The sequence below is a fragment of the Schistocerca gregaria genome, chromosome 1 (genome assembly GCF_023897955.1).
Source record: "Schistocerca gregaria isolate iqSchGreg1 chromosome 1, iqSchGreg1.2, whole genome shotgun sequence".
Taxonomy (NCBI): domain Eukaryota; kingdom Metazoa; phylum Arthropoda; class Insecta; order Orthoptera; family Acrididae; genus Schistocerca; species Schistocerca gregaria.
Genome location: NC_064920.1, coordinates 322,204,190 through 322,219,331, shown reverse-complemented (window position 1 = coordinate 322,219,331; position 15,142 = coordinate 322,204,190). Strand labels below are relative to the sequence as shown.

General features: G+C 37.2%; 1 protein-coding gene across 2 annotated transcripts in view; it reads right to left on the bottom strand.

Moving 5' to 3' along the window:
• LOC126343774 (protein furry) overlaps nt 1-15,142 on the bottom strand; it is a 1,073,323-nt gene that overhangs the window by 108,045 nt on the left and 950,136 nt on the right. For both annotated transcript variants that reach the window (XM_050001966.1, XM_050001967.1), the window contains exons 36-37: nt 13,740-13,838; nt 7,892-8,192 (exon numbers count right to left, since the gene is read on the bottom strand). In XM_050001966.1, the coding sequence (XP_049857923.1) occupies nt 7,892-8,192; nt 13,740-13,838 (400 nt within the window). The remainder of the gene's footprint in view (nt 1-7,891; nt 8,193-13,739; nt 13,839-15,142) is intronic.

Below are 15,142 nucleotides of genomic sequence, written 5' to 3'. Positions count from 1 at the left end.
TTCCCTCTTTCCTGAAGAAGCAACTGTTGGTTGCGAAAGCTAGAAATTTTGTGTGTGTGTTTGTGTGTTATTTTATTGTGCCTGTCTACCGGCGCTTTCCCACTTGGTAAGTCTTGGAATCTTTGTTTTTAATATATTTTTAATACATATTTTTCCCATGTGGAAGTTTCTTATATATACATTCCACGTGGGAAAAATATATCTAAAAACAAAGATGATGTGACTTAGCAAACAATAGCACTGGCAGGTTGATAGACACACAAACAAACACAAACATACACACAAAATTCAAGCTTTCGCAACCAACAGTTGCTTCATCAGTGGAAGAGGAAAGGAGAGGGAAAGACGAAAGGATGTGGGTTTTAAGGGAGAGGGTAAGGACATTGTCTGCTTGTGTCTGCGTATGTGCGGATGGATATGTGTCTGTGTGCGCAAGTGTATACCTGTCCTTTTTCCCCCTAAGGTAAGTCTTTCCGCTGCCGGGATTGGAATGACTCCTTACCCTAACTATGTTTTGTGTGTGTGTGTGTGTGTGTGTGTGTGTGTGTGTGTGTGTGTGTGTGGATCCTTTTCTGAAGAAGGCTTTAGCTGAAAGCTAATTGTGTAACTGTCTTTTTGTTGTACCAGTCTGCAACTCAACATGTCATCTTTACAGTGAGTAGCAATCTATCTTTTCCTTATATTGTTGATATTTCATCCTGGATAACAGGCATAATATGGCATAAAATTTCATAATTTAGCTAATCTCATGTTTAAATAAATTATCATCATAAACTGACTTATTAATTTATTTTACAACAAAAATTTTACTTCACTTTAATATTGTAAGGTCATTTTTTTGTCAGTGTGCATTTGTTGTAAAATTTTTGTTGTAAATTTTTGGTCTTAGGAGCAAATTTTTTTGGACATATTGTGGTGATTCTTAAGTCATAAAAATCCTCGTCCTTCTCAATATATTTGTAGCTGAATTGACCCTACATCCTGTCTTTCTAAATTTAATTTAATTTCAAGTTTAATACTTCTATCTATATTTATTTATAGTTAAATCAAACACAAAATTTCATATGTTCCAACCAAGTTGAAAGAATTTTTGACAGTTAACTTGTATAATTACATTGAAAAATAAACAACTTCTTTATTTCACAAGAATGTTTTCACAAAATATTTTATCCTCTTAAGATTTGTTACAAAAACCAAACTACTTTGCAGCCCGATGTTCTAAACAACAGTGTACCAGTTACGCTGCCCTTGCTTTCATGAGACTTTCCACAAAGCCACAGAAAATGGAAGCTGCAGGTCACATGTGCTTTGCTCTGAAAGGGATGTCCATTTAAGGACTGACTGACAACTAAGGCATGTCATAAAGTTCTCAAGGAACTGAGGCAGTGGAGAGGTTAAAGGCCTTCCCATTACGAATAAATGGACCCACTGTTAAGCTGCAGCCTCCTTGGTGACTCAGGGGTGCAGAGAAAAGATGCTTGGCAACATATATAGCCATTTCTCAAGAAATTCTGGCACGTAAGCCACCAGGGAATTCGCTGTGGGCAGTTTCTGGTGCTGCAACTCAATGAGGTCACTGTGAGAATGTGGCATGAATTCACATGTTCTATCTGGACTGTCATCTGGGGATTTTATTTTTCAAAGTGAGATCAGTGAGGTTGACACCATCTGAACAAGATTGTCAGATCAATGCCCATTCATTAGGGCACACTGCAAACTGAGCCCACCAATGATAGGATGATATGACACAAAATTCATTACCCTGGAGGACAAGAGTAGGGGAACAGGAACAAAATTTCTGAACACAATTATTCAGAGGTTACTGGGAGCAATTCATTCTGAGATTCTTCTAAGAGAGTTTCATTTGAGGTCTTGCTATGTGATTTACATTCTACTTTGCACAGATCTTGTGTCTCATTCCTGTAGCCATCCTAATATCTATTGTCCTATTCCTGTGTTTATCCCAATGTCTGTCATTGAGTGAGACGTTCGCAGTTTCCATTACATGTTCAATGCTCTTCCATTTGGTCCAATTTCTGAATATATGAACTTTCGACTATGTCCCCATCATCCAACTTACAATTCTGAATATAACTTGGGCACTCTCTCTGCAATCTAATTACTGCAGATAAAAAGATGTTACATCAGTCTTGGGAGACAGTGGGTGGCTGCTGTGGCCAAGGCAATGGCACTGTACTGGCAGCCTGCTGGCAGTTTTACTTTGAGAGCAATCAAGGAGGAAGTGGTGGACAGAACACAAGTTCAGCTGCTCTGTCACCTTTAAAAGGCATGGCTACACAAAGATGAAAGGCACTGGCTGTCAATCAATGGCTACGCATCATTACACTGGTTCACATGAAGATCGACTAATAAAGATCATATTTACTATACAATTTTTGAAAATCTATGGGACAGTTAGTGGTTAAGTATATATGCTAATGAGCCAAAATCTTCAGGAGGCAAAATCCTTAATAATGTTAGGGGGTATCATGAAATGACAGAAAGGGAATCAGTCTAGAAAGGTGCAGGAATAACACTTGAAGGTAGACCTAGCAATAATTGGCACTGTAATTGTAAATTGTCACAGCTCTGATGGAAAAGAACCAGAGCTCCAAGCGCTAGTAGGTAGTACTGAAACTCAAATTGTTATAGGTATGGAAAGCTGGAAATAAGTTCAGTTAAAATTTTTACAAAGGACCTAACCATGTTCAGTAAGGATAGATTACATACAGTTAGGGGTGGAGTGTTTATTGCTGTCAGAAGTAGTTTACATTGTAGTAAAATTGATTTAGATGGTTCCAGTGAGATAGTATGGGAAGATATTACACTTGACAACTGAAATAAATTAATAATTGGTTCCTTTTTCCAATTCCCCTCCCTGAAACACACACATACTTAGATGATACAGTTGCTGAACAGTTCAAAGAAAACGTGAGTCTCATTTCAAGTAGCTACCCCATTCATACAATTATAGATAGTAGTGACTGGCTTTAATCAATCATTGATACATTGGTGAAAGCAAATGTTTCGAATCAGTGGTATGGATAAAACATTGTCCAAAGTTGTTCTGAATGCATTCTCAGAAAGGTATTTTGAACAGTTACTTCAGGAGTCCACTTAAAGTATAAATGGTTGTGAAAATGTACTTGACTTCTTTGCAACAAATGATACTGAGGAAATAGCAGGCATCAGAACAGATACAGAGACTAGTGTCCACAAGGTGGTTATAAATACCATAACATCAAAACCCAACAAAAATAAACACAAAATACACCTATTTAAATAAGAAGACAAAAATTTGTTTGATGCCTTCTTATGACACAATTGCCACTCCTTCCAATCTGACTCTGTAAATGTAGACTGGAAGTGGTTTAAATTCAAAGAAATAGTATTGATGGCAATAAATAAATTGAGAGGTATATACCAAATACACTAGTAAGATATGGAACTGATTCTCCATGGTATACCAAACAAATACAGAACACTTTTGCAGGAGCATTGAAAACGCATATTAAATTTCAAGATACAAAAAGTTTTATGGAATCTTGAAATACAGCATGAAGTTCAGTGCAAGGTACTTTTAATAGATTCTACAACCAAGCTCTATCTTCAAATCTGGCAGAAAATCCAAACAGATTCTGTTTGTATATAAAGTACACCAGAGGAAAGACACAATCAACACCCACACAGTGCAATACCCATGGTGATGTTATGGATGACAGTGCCACTAAAGTAGAGATACTAAACACAGATTTCTGAAACTCTTTCACCAAATAAGATGAAGAACATATTTATGAATCTGAATTGAGAACAACTGCAAACATGGGTAACTTAAAAGTACGTATCCTCAGTCCAGTGAAGCAGCTTAAATCATTTAATACATACTTGGCAATCATACACAGTGGCTCGGTTGTTGAAAGATCTGTTCCTATAGACTGGAAAGTTGCACAAGTCACACCAATACTGATGAAAGAAAATAGGAGTAATCCACTGAATTCTAGACCCATACTACTAATGTTGATTTGCAGTAGGATTTCGGAATATACACTGTGTTCAAACATTATGGGTTACCTCAAAGAGAACAATTTATTGACAAACCGCCAACACAGATTCAGAAAATATAGTTCTTGTGAAAGATAACTAGCTCTTTATTGTCAGAGAGTAATGACTGATATCAAAATGGGATGTCAAATTGATTCCATATTTTTAGATTTGCATAAGGCTTTTTAAATAGTTCGTCAAAAGCAACTTTTTCATTGAACAGCATGTCTATGGAGTATCATGTAAGTTGTGGGACTGGATTTGTGATTTCCTGTCAGAAAGATCACAGTTCATTGTAACTGACAGAAAGTCATATATCTGGTGATTGCTGAGGAAGTGTTATAGGCTCTCTGCTGTTCCTTATCTATATACAGGGTGTTTCAAAAATGACCGGTATAGTTGAAACGGCAATACAAACTAAACGAGCAGTGATAGAAATACACCGTTTGTTGCAATATGCTTGGGACAACAGTACATTTTCAGGCAGACAAACTTTCGAAATTAGAGTAGTTACAATTGTCAACAACAGATGGCGCTGCGGTCTGGGAAACTCTATAGTACGATATTTTCCACATATCCACCATGCATAGCAATAATATGGCGTAGTCTCTGAATGAAATTACCCAAAACCTTTGACAACGTGTCTGGCGGAATGGCTTCACATGCAGATGAGATGTACTGCTTCAGCTGTTCAATTGTTTCTGGATTCTGGCAGTACACCTGGTCTTTCAAGTGTCCCCACAGAAACAAGTCACAGGGGTTCATGTCTGGCGAATAGGGAGGCCAATCCACGCCGCCTCCTGTATGTTTCGGATAGCCCAAAGAAATCACATGATCGTCGAAATATTAATTGAGGAAATTAAAGACGTCGGCTGTGCGATGTGGCCGGGCACCATCTTGCATAAACCACGAGGTGTTCGCAATGTCGTCTAAGGCAGTTTGTACCGCCACAAATTCACGAAGAATGTCCAGATAGCGTGATGCAGTAATCGTTTCGGATCTGAAAAATGGGCCAATGATTCCTTTGGAAGAAATGGCGGCCAAGACCAGTACTTTTTGAGGATGCAGGGACGATGGGACTGCAACATGGGGCTTTTCGGTTCCCCATATGCGCCAGTTCTGTTTATTGACGAAGCCGTCCTGGTAAAAATAAGCTTCGTCAGTAAACCAAATGCTGCCCACATGCATATCGCCGTCATCAATCCTGTGCACTATATCATTAGCAAATGTCTCTTGTGCAGCAATGGTAGCGGTGCTGAGTGGTTGCCGCGTTTGAATTTTGTATGGATAGAGGTGTAAACTCTGGCGCATGAGACGATAAGTGGACATTGGCGTCATTTGGACCGCAGCTGCAACACGGCGAACGGAAACCCGAGGCCGCTGTTGGATCACCTGCTGCACTAGCTGCGCGTTGCCCTCTGTGGTTGCCGTACGTGGTTGCCCTACCTTTCCAGCACGTTCATCCATCACGTTCCCAGTCCGTTGAAATTTTTCAAACAGATCCTTTATTGTATCACTTTTCGGTCCTTTGGTTACATTAAACCTCCGTTGAAAACTTCGTCTTGTTGTAACAACACTGTGTTCTAGGCGGTGGAATTCCAACACCAGAAAAATCCTCTGTTCTAAGGAATAAACTATGTTTTCCACAGCACACTTGCAACGTTGTGAACATCACTTGCAGCGCCATCTGTTGTTGAAAATTGTAACTACTGTAATTTCGAAAGTTTGTCCACCTGAAAATGTACTGTTGTCCCAAGCATATTGCAACAAACGGTGTATTTCTATCACTGCTCGTTTAGTTTTTATTGCCGTTTCAAATATACCGGTCATTTTTGAAACACCCTGCAAATGATTTAGGAGACAATCTGAGCAGACTTCTTAGTTTGTCTGCAAATGATGATCTCATTTACCATTTCATAAACTCATCACAAGATCAAAAATAATTGCAAAATGACACAGACAAGATATCTGTCTGGTACAAAACATGGCACTTGATTCTAAGTAATGAGAAGTCTGAACCCACCCACATGAGTACTAAAAGAAATCCACTAAATTTCAATTTCTCTATAAATATTTCAAATCTAAAGGCTGTAATATAACTACTCAAGTATTATAATTGCAAATAACTGAAATTGAGACAATCATATATGTAATGTTGTGAGGAAAGCAAATGGAAGACAGTGATTTATTGATGGAACACTTAGAAAACGCAACAGGTCTACTACAGAGACTGCTTACACTATGTTTCTCTATTATCTACTACAATACTGCTGTGGGATTCAAATCAGACAGAATTGACAGATCACTTGCAAATATTTCAGAGAAGGGCAGCTCCTTTGTATTATCTTGAAATAGGGGAGAGAGAGTGCCATGGATATGATACACAAATTGGTGTGTCAATCATTAAAAAATAGGCAGTTTTTATTGTGGCAGGATCTTTTCGTGAAATTTCTATCGCCAACTTTGTCTTCAGAGTGTAAAAATATTTTGTTGGAACCCACCTATATAGAAATGAATGATTATCACAATAAAATAAATCAGATCTCACAGGGAAAGAGTTGAGTGTTCATTAATCCTGTGCACTGTTCGAGAGTGGAACGACAGAGAAATAGCTTTAAGGTGGTTTGATGAACCATCTGCCAAGCAGTTAATTGTGAATTGCTGAGTAATCATGTAGATGTAGACATGGCATCCCAAGAGGAATGGTCAATATTCAGGGATATGATAGGAATGATCATTCACTCTAAAAATGTACACTTTAAGATCTGAGAGCATTTATTCATCTTTGATACTGTGAAACAATTCTCCTAATGCACACTCTTTGCTTTCCGTATTCTGAGAGGAATAAGTATGGACCAAACAAGAAAAAAAATGCCTAGTAAATTTGGGCTCTAAAATGCATAGCTTTAGAGCTATGAGCACTTATTCGGTAGAAGACGTATGCACTTTGGATCCCATGTTTACTGGACATTTTTTCCCTGTTTTAGTCCATACTACAATCTCTGAAAATATGGAAAACAAAGAGCTTGAAGTAGAAGATGGTGGATATGGTGAAGTAGAACAGATCTGTTCTATGGCATTGAAGATAAAAAAGTGCTCGTACCTCTTAAAGCATGCATTTTAAATCCCACGTTTACAACCATATGGCTGGATACTGACCATTCCTCCTGGGGCGCCACGTATAAAAGTACAACAAACTACTCTGACTTTCAGAAATTCAGAATTAAGTGTTGTAAATTTATAATAATACTATAAAATAAGTGTATTTTGTCTCAATATACAATGCTACCCAGAAGACTATTTGGTAGTGTATGATACAGCAGGTACTCCAAGAAGAACTAACAAGCTCAATGAACCACGGTGACCATTTGTTAAGATCCATTCACACACATATTAACAAAATTTTCATCAACAAGACAATGTAGTCAATGTAACAACTATTTAAATAATACAAACATTAATGGTAGAACTGGAGATTTATTCCAGACTGTAGTAATAGCAAGTACAACCAAAAAAAGGTATGTTAATTATACAATGAAAAGACTCACGTTGTTAAGTGACTTTTAGTTCAGCAGTTATCTGATATCTGCCTCCACATAATTATAATTTACTTGATCCTTTGTTCAGTTATAACAATTTTTGTGACAGAAAACATTAATTCATTATAGGTTTATAACATATTCCTCCACAGTTCTTTCTCAGCATGTATACATTTTCTCATAAAAAAGCCAATACAATGAAACAGTGAGATTTGTTTGCATATTTGTTACTCAGGCAGAACAAATAACTGACAAAGAAGTTATTTTATTCCTTGTGTGCGTAAAACAAAAAGAAAATCTCACAGCTTTACCTTTCCCATCAGTGGCTGGCGATCCAGTTGCTTTGCGAGTGCAGTAGGAGACAGAGTAGCTGGTGCTACGAGTGTGACCTATGGCACCAGTGTGGTGTGCCACAGGACCTCCACCCCCTTGATAGACACCCACTCCACCAGGACTACGTTTTCCACCAGCAGTCACTCCAACAGTGGACTCCTTGTTATTCAGGTTTGGTGTTGACTTAAAAATTTCCTTCATGAAGTCAAGAGGTCGGAAATCTGATTCAAGAGAATCAACAGCTGCCTCTAATGTGAGTAGTAGCTCTGTTACATATCCCTAAAAAGTAGAGCATTATGTAAAATGAAATTCACTTTTAATTCTTTAAGTATACAAAAATGTAATAATAAAATGCATTTAATTTTGAAGAAAAAGGAAGAATAGTGGTTAGTATCCTGTCATCAGTGAGGGGGACACTAGAACTAGACTGTGATTCTAACTTTGAGCAAAGTAAATAAACATCAGATACTTTACAGACCACACACAAGTTATAAATTAATGCCGGTAACATTTTTCTTTTACAGTCAGGGATAATGTACTAACTTATGTTTGTTTTGGTGTCACTTTGTTAGAAATCACTTTACATGTCCCTATTCAAGAGAGAAAAAAAGGAGACTACACAATGGATAGTCGAGGCAAGTGACATCAAGTGGGCAAGTATGTGTGGATGGGAGCAATTCACCAGTTTCACACTGTATGAGTTTATGGAATAAAGAAACAGCTTTCCTACTGGACTGAAGATTTTGTAGAACTTAGAACTCAGTAGAAAGCCACTCTGAATGGAGGAAGCTAGTCCGGATCGAAATTTGCTTCAGACATACCCCAAGGAAGCATTATAAAACTGTTCCTGTTCACAACATGTAAAATTACCTTGAGGATAACATCACAAGCTTCAGGCAGCTGACTGGAAAAGCTGCTCTCAACAGTCTACACCTGACGGCCTACACCTACAACTATGTTGTGCAGCAAAATTTAGGAATACTTGCAGAGGAGCGACGCTTGGTACTGGGACAGAAACAAATTGTATGTAAATAAACAAACAGAAACCTTATTGTGAGCTTATGTGAGTGATGATTAACTATGGTCACAACCATGAAATATTTAGAAGTACATATTTACAGCAGTTCAAAGGAAAAAACAACATCTAATCCCCTTATAATAAAGACGCCAATGGCCTTGCTGCAGTTATAACACCGGTTCCCATCAAATCACCAAAGTTACACATTGTTGGGCTTGGATAACACTTGAATGGGTCACTGTCCAGGTCTGACAAGAGCTATTGGAAAGTGCAGTGCACTCAGCCCTCATGACGTCAATTGAGTAGTTACTTGAGTGAGAAGTAGTGACACCAGTCACAAAAACTAACAATGAGTGGGAGAGCGGTGCTGACTACATGCCCCTCCATATCTGCTTCTTCGTCTTCGTCTTCATTTCTCCTCTATCCAACATATGATTGGGTCGGGGTGTATATATCTGCTTCTGGCAACACCTAAAGGGTGAGGATGACATGGCAGACAGTCAGTACTGTTGGGATTTCAAGGCCTGTCTGGACAATGTTTGTTTGTTTGTTTGTTTATAGTAAAGGCAGATACCAGATTAAAATTTTATTGGGTGAACCATATGGAAATACAATTAAACCACAAGCTAGGTATTCCATCATTTTTTTGGGAGTGCATCCAGGACATTATTAGCTCTTGTACTAATATCTTTTATGCATGCACATTTACTTCACAGTGTCAGGTGCTTTAAAAAATCATGCAAATGATTCATCTTGAGAATGGCTAAAAGGTTTTCAGCTCCAATATCAGCACAAGAGCTAATACTGACCTGCATGCATTCCCAAAAAATGATGGAAAATTCGATTCACCAGGAAACTTCAAGAAACATGCAAATGGGGTAGGTAGCTGAATCCTGTGTACACAGACAGGAGGTACACAGCCATATCAAATGAGGATACCACCATCCAGGCACACATCATGACAGGCACTTCCCGTTTTCTAATAGCTGCCTTCAAATTACAGAAATAAATACAGATGCTACCAAGAGCGTGCCAGTACATCGTATCCATCTGTCTACAGTGTTGTCTGCTGCCATAGAGAGCATTGACAATCAGGACTACTTCATTTCTGCAAATCAGATTGCAGGTGAAGATTTTCTACTGAGTGTTGACATAAGTAGAAACACTGATGACACTTTTTCCTCTCCACCAGAGTTCCATCTCAGAATTACATAAATTCTGCTAGTTCCAGCATTCCCAATGGGTTCTACAGTTATGGCAGTTTGGGGCAGTTACTGACTGTACATGTTGTGACTTATTTAGAAACTGACAGAAACAGAAAAGTTTCACTAGAACTGCTGAATTTAGTTTCTGGAGTATCTGATGGCTATCCTCATATATCTTATCTAATTGTCCACTATACAGCCTAGCTTATTGTTTGACAACTCAAAGAACACTGGAACAGATATCAATGGTCACATGTTGAATATAACTCCATATATTAATTCCTTAGTATCAAGAAGACTGAGAAACTCAAATGTCTATATATGTCTCTATACTCCACAAGCCATCTTTAAGTTTGTGGTGGAGGGTATTTCTGTGACCATGATCTTTTCCCCTCCTTTCCTTTTCCATTCACAAGTGATATGAGGGAAGAATGGCTGTAGGTAAAGCTCCATATGACACTACTTTTCTCACTGATCATTTCGTGATAAACATATGCGAGAGAAAGTAATTAGTTGCCTTATTCTTCTTGGAATTTAAACTCTCAAAATTTCAACAGTAAATCTTCCCATGATGCACAAGACCCCTCCTATAGTGTCTGCCACTAGAATTCGTTGAGTGTGGCACTCTTCCGCAGAGTAAACGATCCCATGACAAAATTCACTTCTCTCCAATGGCTCTTCTCTGTCTCAACTATCAAACCGTCTTGGTAAGGTTCCCAGACTGGTGAACAACACTCAAGAACTGGTTGAACAAGTACTTTGTAAGCCACTTCTTTTCTGGATATATTACATTTCCTTAAGATTCTCCCAACAAATCTCAACATGACATCTGATTTACCTGCAACTATTTTTATGTAAACACTCTACTGTAAGTTGCTCTGGTTGATTACTCCAAGGTATTTTACAGCATTTAATGTTCTCAGTGATTTGTCACTAATGGAGTAATGGAACAGTAGCGCATCTACTCGACAATTTAAGTGCAATACGTTACACATATTTATGTGCAGGATCAACTGCCAGTCTCTGTTCCAATCATCAACCCTATGGAGGTCTTCCTGCCTTTTGCTAATATTTTGGCATTGCAACCTTCCTACAGAGAACAGCAACATCTACAAATAGCCACATGGACTCTCCAACATTATTCACTAAAATGTTAATATAAACTGTAGAAAGTAGTGATCCTGTAACACTCCCTTGGAGTGGTCTTGAAATTACCTTTACATCTGTTAGTTTAGTTCCATTAAGAACATGATTAGTTCTATCTCAGTGAAGTCCTGTACCCAATCATAAATCCGATCAGACGCCTTATAAGCTCATATTATGTTCACTAACAGATAGTGCAGAACTATATTAAATGCTTTCTGGAAATGAAAGAACATGAGTTTAGGAAGATTTTTTTAAAATGGAGATTTTTGTTCTCCAATAATGTCATAAGTAGAAACACAAAATGTATTCCATAATCCAACAACAGATTTATGTCAACAATAAATACCTATAATTGTGTGTCCATTTGATGACTTCCCTTAAAAATGGGAAAGGCCTGCATTTTTTCCAATAGTTAGGTACCCTTTGTTGCTCCGATAAACTACAGCTAGAAGGAGACCATGTTCTTTTGCATAATATCTGTAGAATCTTACAGATATCTTTTCTGTTTCTAATGCCTTTCCACTGTTGAGCAGTTTTAGTTGATTTTCTACTCTATTATCATTTATCTCAATACCTACCAGTTTCACATTTGTGCTATGATTGAAAAAAGGAATCATATTACGCCATTCTGAGGGTAAAACAATACTGGAAGACCAAGTTCATTATTACAGCCTTTTCTCTGTCATCTCCTGTTTTGGTGCCAGTATGGTCACTGAGTGATTGAATGGACTACTGCAATCTGCTTACTGCTTTAAGTAAGACCAAAACTAGGATTTTTAATCAGATTCACTGAATATTTCTCACATCACTCTCCTCACATTTATTTTGGCACCATTCATATTCCATTTGTCTATCAGGCTTTGACTTCACTTTGATTAGAGATAAAACTTTCTTTGTTTTCACAGCAACTTGCTAATGTGGCTACTGAACCATGGTGGGTCTTTTCTGTCCTTCACAACTTTGCTTGGCACATACTTGTCTAAAGCTTATTTCACAAAGCTTTTGTGTTTAGCTCATATACACTCCACATTTTGATCCTCAGAGCTGAATATTATTAGATGATGACTATTTAGATAATTGGCTATTTCTCTCCTGTCACTCTTGCTAGTCAAAAATATTTTTCTACCTTTTTTTAACATTTCTTCTGATACATTTAGTCACTGATGCTATCACAGCCATATGATTATTGATTTTCTCCACTATATTAAATGTTTCAGAATGTCTGGATCTGTTAATTATTAGGAGGTCTAAGGGATTGTCCTCAGGTGTTGGTTCATTCACTATTTGCTCAAAGCAAATTTTAATCAAGACTTTAAGAATGATCTCACATGAATCCTTTTCTCTGACACCAGTTTTAATTGCGTGACTCCAGTTCTATGAAAGGCTAGATCATGTCTCCCCTAATTACAATAGCATGACCAGGAAACTTACTCATGATATTCTCCAAGTTGTGTCTAAAGTGCTCTGACACTACAGCTCCTGACATAGGTGGTCTATAAAAGCATCTAATTACCATATTTGAGGGACCTTCGATGTTTACCTTTATCCAGAGCATTTCACATTCAGAATATCTAATAAATTTGCTACATGTTATTGAGTTCAGCTGCAATAAATATGCCACCACCATTGGCAACCAACCTGTCCCTGCTATACACACTTCAACCTGAATTTAGAATTTCGTTGCTATTCAATTCTGGTTTCAAGCATCTTTCTATCCCTAACAACACTATTTGGAAACTATTACTTTTAATAGGTGATACCAATTCTGGGACTTTACCATGGATGTTCTTTCCAGTTTGTTAATCTCATACGAACATTTTCTATTTCCAATATGAGAGGACAAACATTCTCTATGAATAATGTGGTTGATTTATCTTCAATTTTGGCTGTTGAGTATTTGGTAATCAGGATTTCTTTTCCATGCATAACTGTAGGTTACCTTGTTAATCAACAGAGAAAACATTTGCCCATTTAATATACATCCACACCTTCTTGTGCTACCTCCTTATTCAATTGCTGTAATTTTCAGCATGTTGCAGCAATTAATACAAGACATCAGTCTACATACAGTACTGCAAATATTTAACTAAGTTAACAACCAGATACAAAGATGGGACTTGTAGATCCTCAATATATTGATCTACAAATGTTATACTTTAATGGTGTAAGTTTAAGTGTTCAGTCAAATAGTAGATTCTGTCTTTATGTGCAATATTTTAATGACAATAACAGCTGAATACCTGAAAGCTCACCATTAATGAACCACAGTGAGAAAAACTGAGAGAAGTAAATTTATTCTGGCAATTATGAAACTATGAAAAGTCAGAGTGATGCAATTAAAAAGGGATAGAGAAAATGAAAGGAAAGTGAATGTCAGGAAAGAATATCTACAATGAATAGTGAAATTTACAAACATTTTTCAGTGCATAAAAGATTGCCACATTGAGAGACAGTTACCTGCATATCCTCTCCTTGCTCTGCAACAGTTTCAACTAAACGAGACAAAATGTCGGACAGCATACGGGATGTAATTGGTACCCTTAAAGCTCGAAACACCTGTAAAAATGTGATTTGTTACTGTCATGTAATTTAGTTAACGAAAAGCATAGTAGTTCCAATTAGAACTGCAATTTTCTTCACAAAATTAAAAGAGAGACAAGGTGTTTTCAGTATAGTATGAAAATGAAACTTTTAGAGTTCAGAAATCATTCCTAGTCTGCTGTTTATAGTTTTTACAAGAATGGAGTTATTTATGGAATTATGATATAGTTAAGATATTTCAAATGTGTTGTGCACAGAATAAAGACTAGTAGCGAATGCCACAAAAGAAAAGTTAGTTAGTTGGTAGGTCTGGTTTGAGTTACCTGACCTGACTGCTGGCACAAAAAAAGAAAAAGACAGACAAAAGAAAATAATGAACTTTTGTTGTGAAAATGTGGATCTTTACACGTTGTAAAATTTAGTGTAATATTGAACTTAAGGTATTATGAAAATGGAGAAAAGAACTATCAAAGAAAGCAGAATAATTTACATCAATAATTCTAAATTTCAGAAAATCATACCTATATAACCTAACAATAAGTAAAATTTACATGAAAAAAAATTGAAAAAGGAAACAATTTATTGCCCTGGAACATAAAAAGGAATTTGAGCTAACTTAGGTACATAAAGAAGTTGTTGTTGTTGTTGTGGTCTTCAGTCCAGAGACTGGTTTGATGAAGCTCTCCATGCTACCCTATCCTGTGCAAGTTTCTTCATCTCCCAGTACCTACTGCAACCTACATCCTTCTGAATCTGTTTAGTGTATTCATCTCTTGGTTTTCCTCTACGATTTTTAACCTCCAAGATGCCCTCCAATTCTAAATTGTTGATTCCTTGATGCCTCAGAACATGTCCTACCAACCGGTCCCTTCTTCTCATCAAGTTGTGCCACGAACTCCTCTTCTCCCCAATTCTATTCAATACCTCGTCATTAGTTATGTGATCTACCCATATAATCTTCAGCATCCTTCTGTAGCACCACATTTTGGAAGCTTCTATTCTCTTCCCGTCCAAACTATTTATCGTCCATGTTTCACTGCCATACATGGCTACACTCCATACAAATACTTTCAGAAACGACTTGACACTTAAATCTATACTTGATGTTAACAAATTTCTCTTCTTCAGAAACGCTTTCCTTGCCATTGCCAGTCTACATTTTATATCTTCTCTACTTTGACCATCATCAGTTATTTTGCTCCCCAAATAGCAACACTCCTTTACTACTTTAAGTGTCTCATTTCCTAATCTAATACCCTCAGCATCACCTGACTTAATTTGACTACATTCCATTATCCTCGTTTTGCTTTTGTTGATGT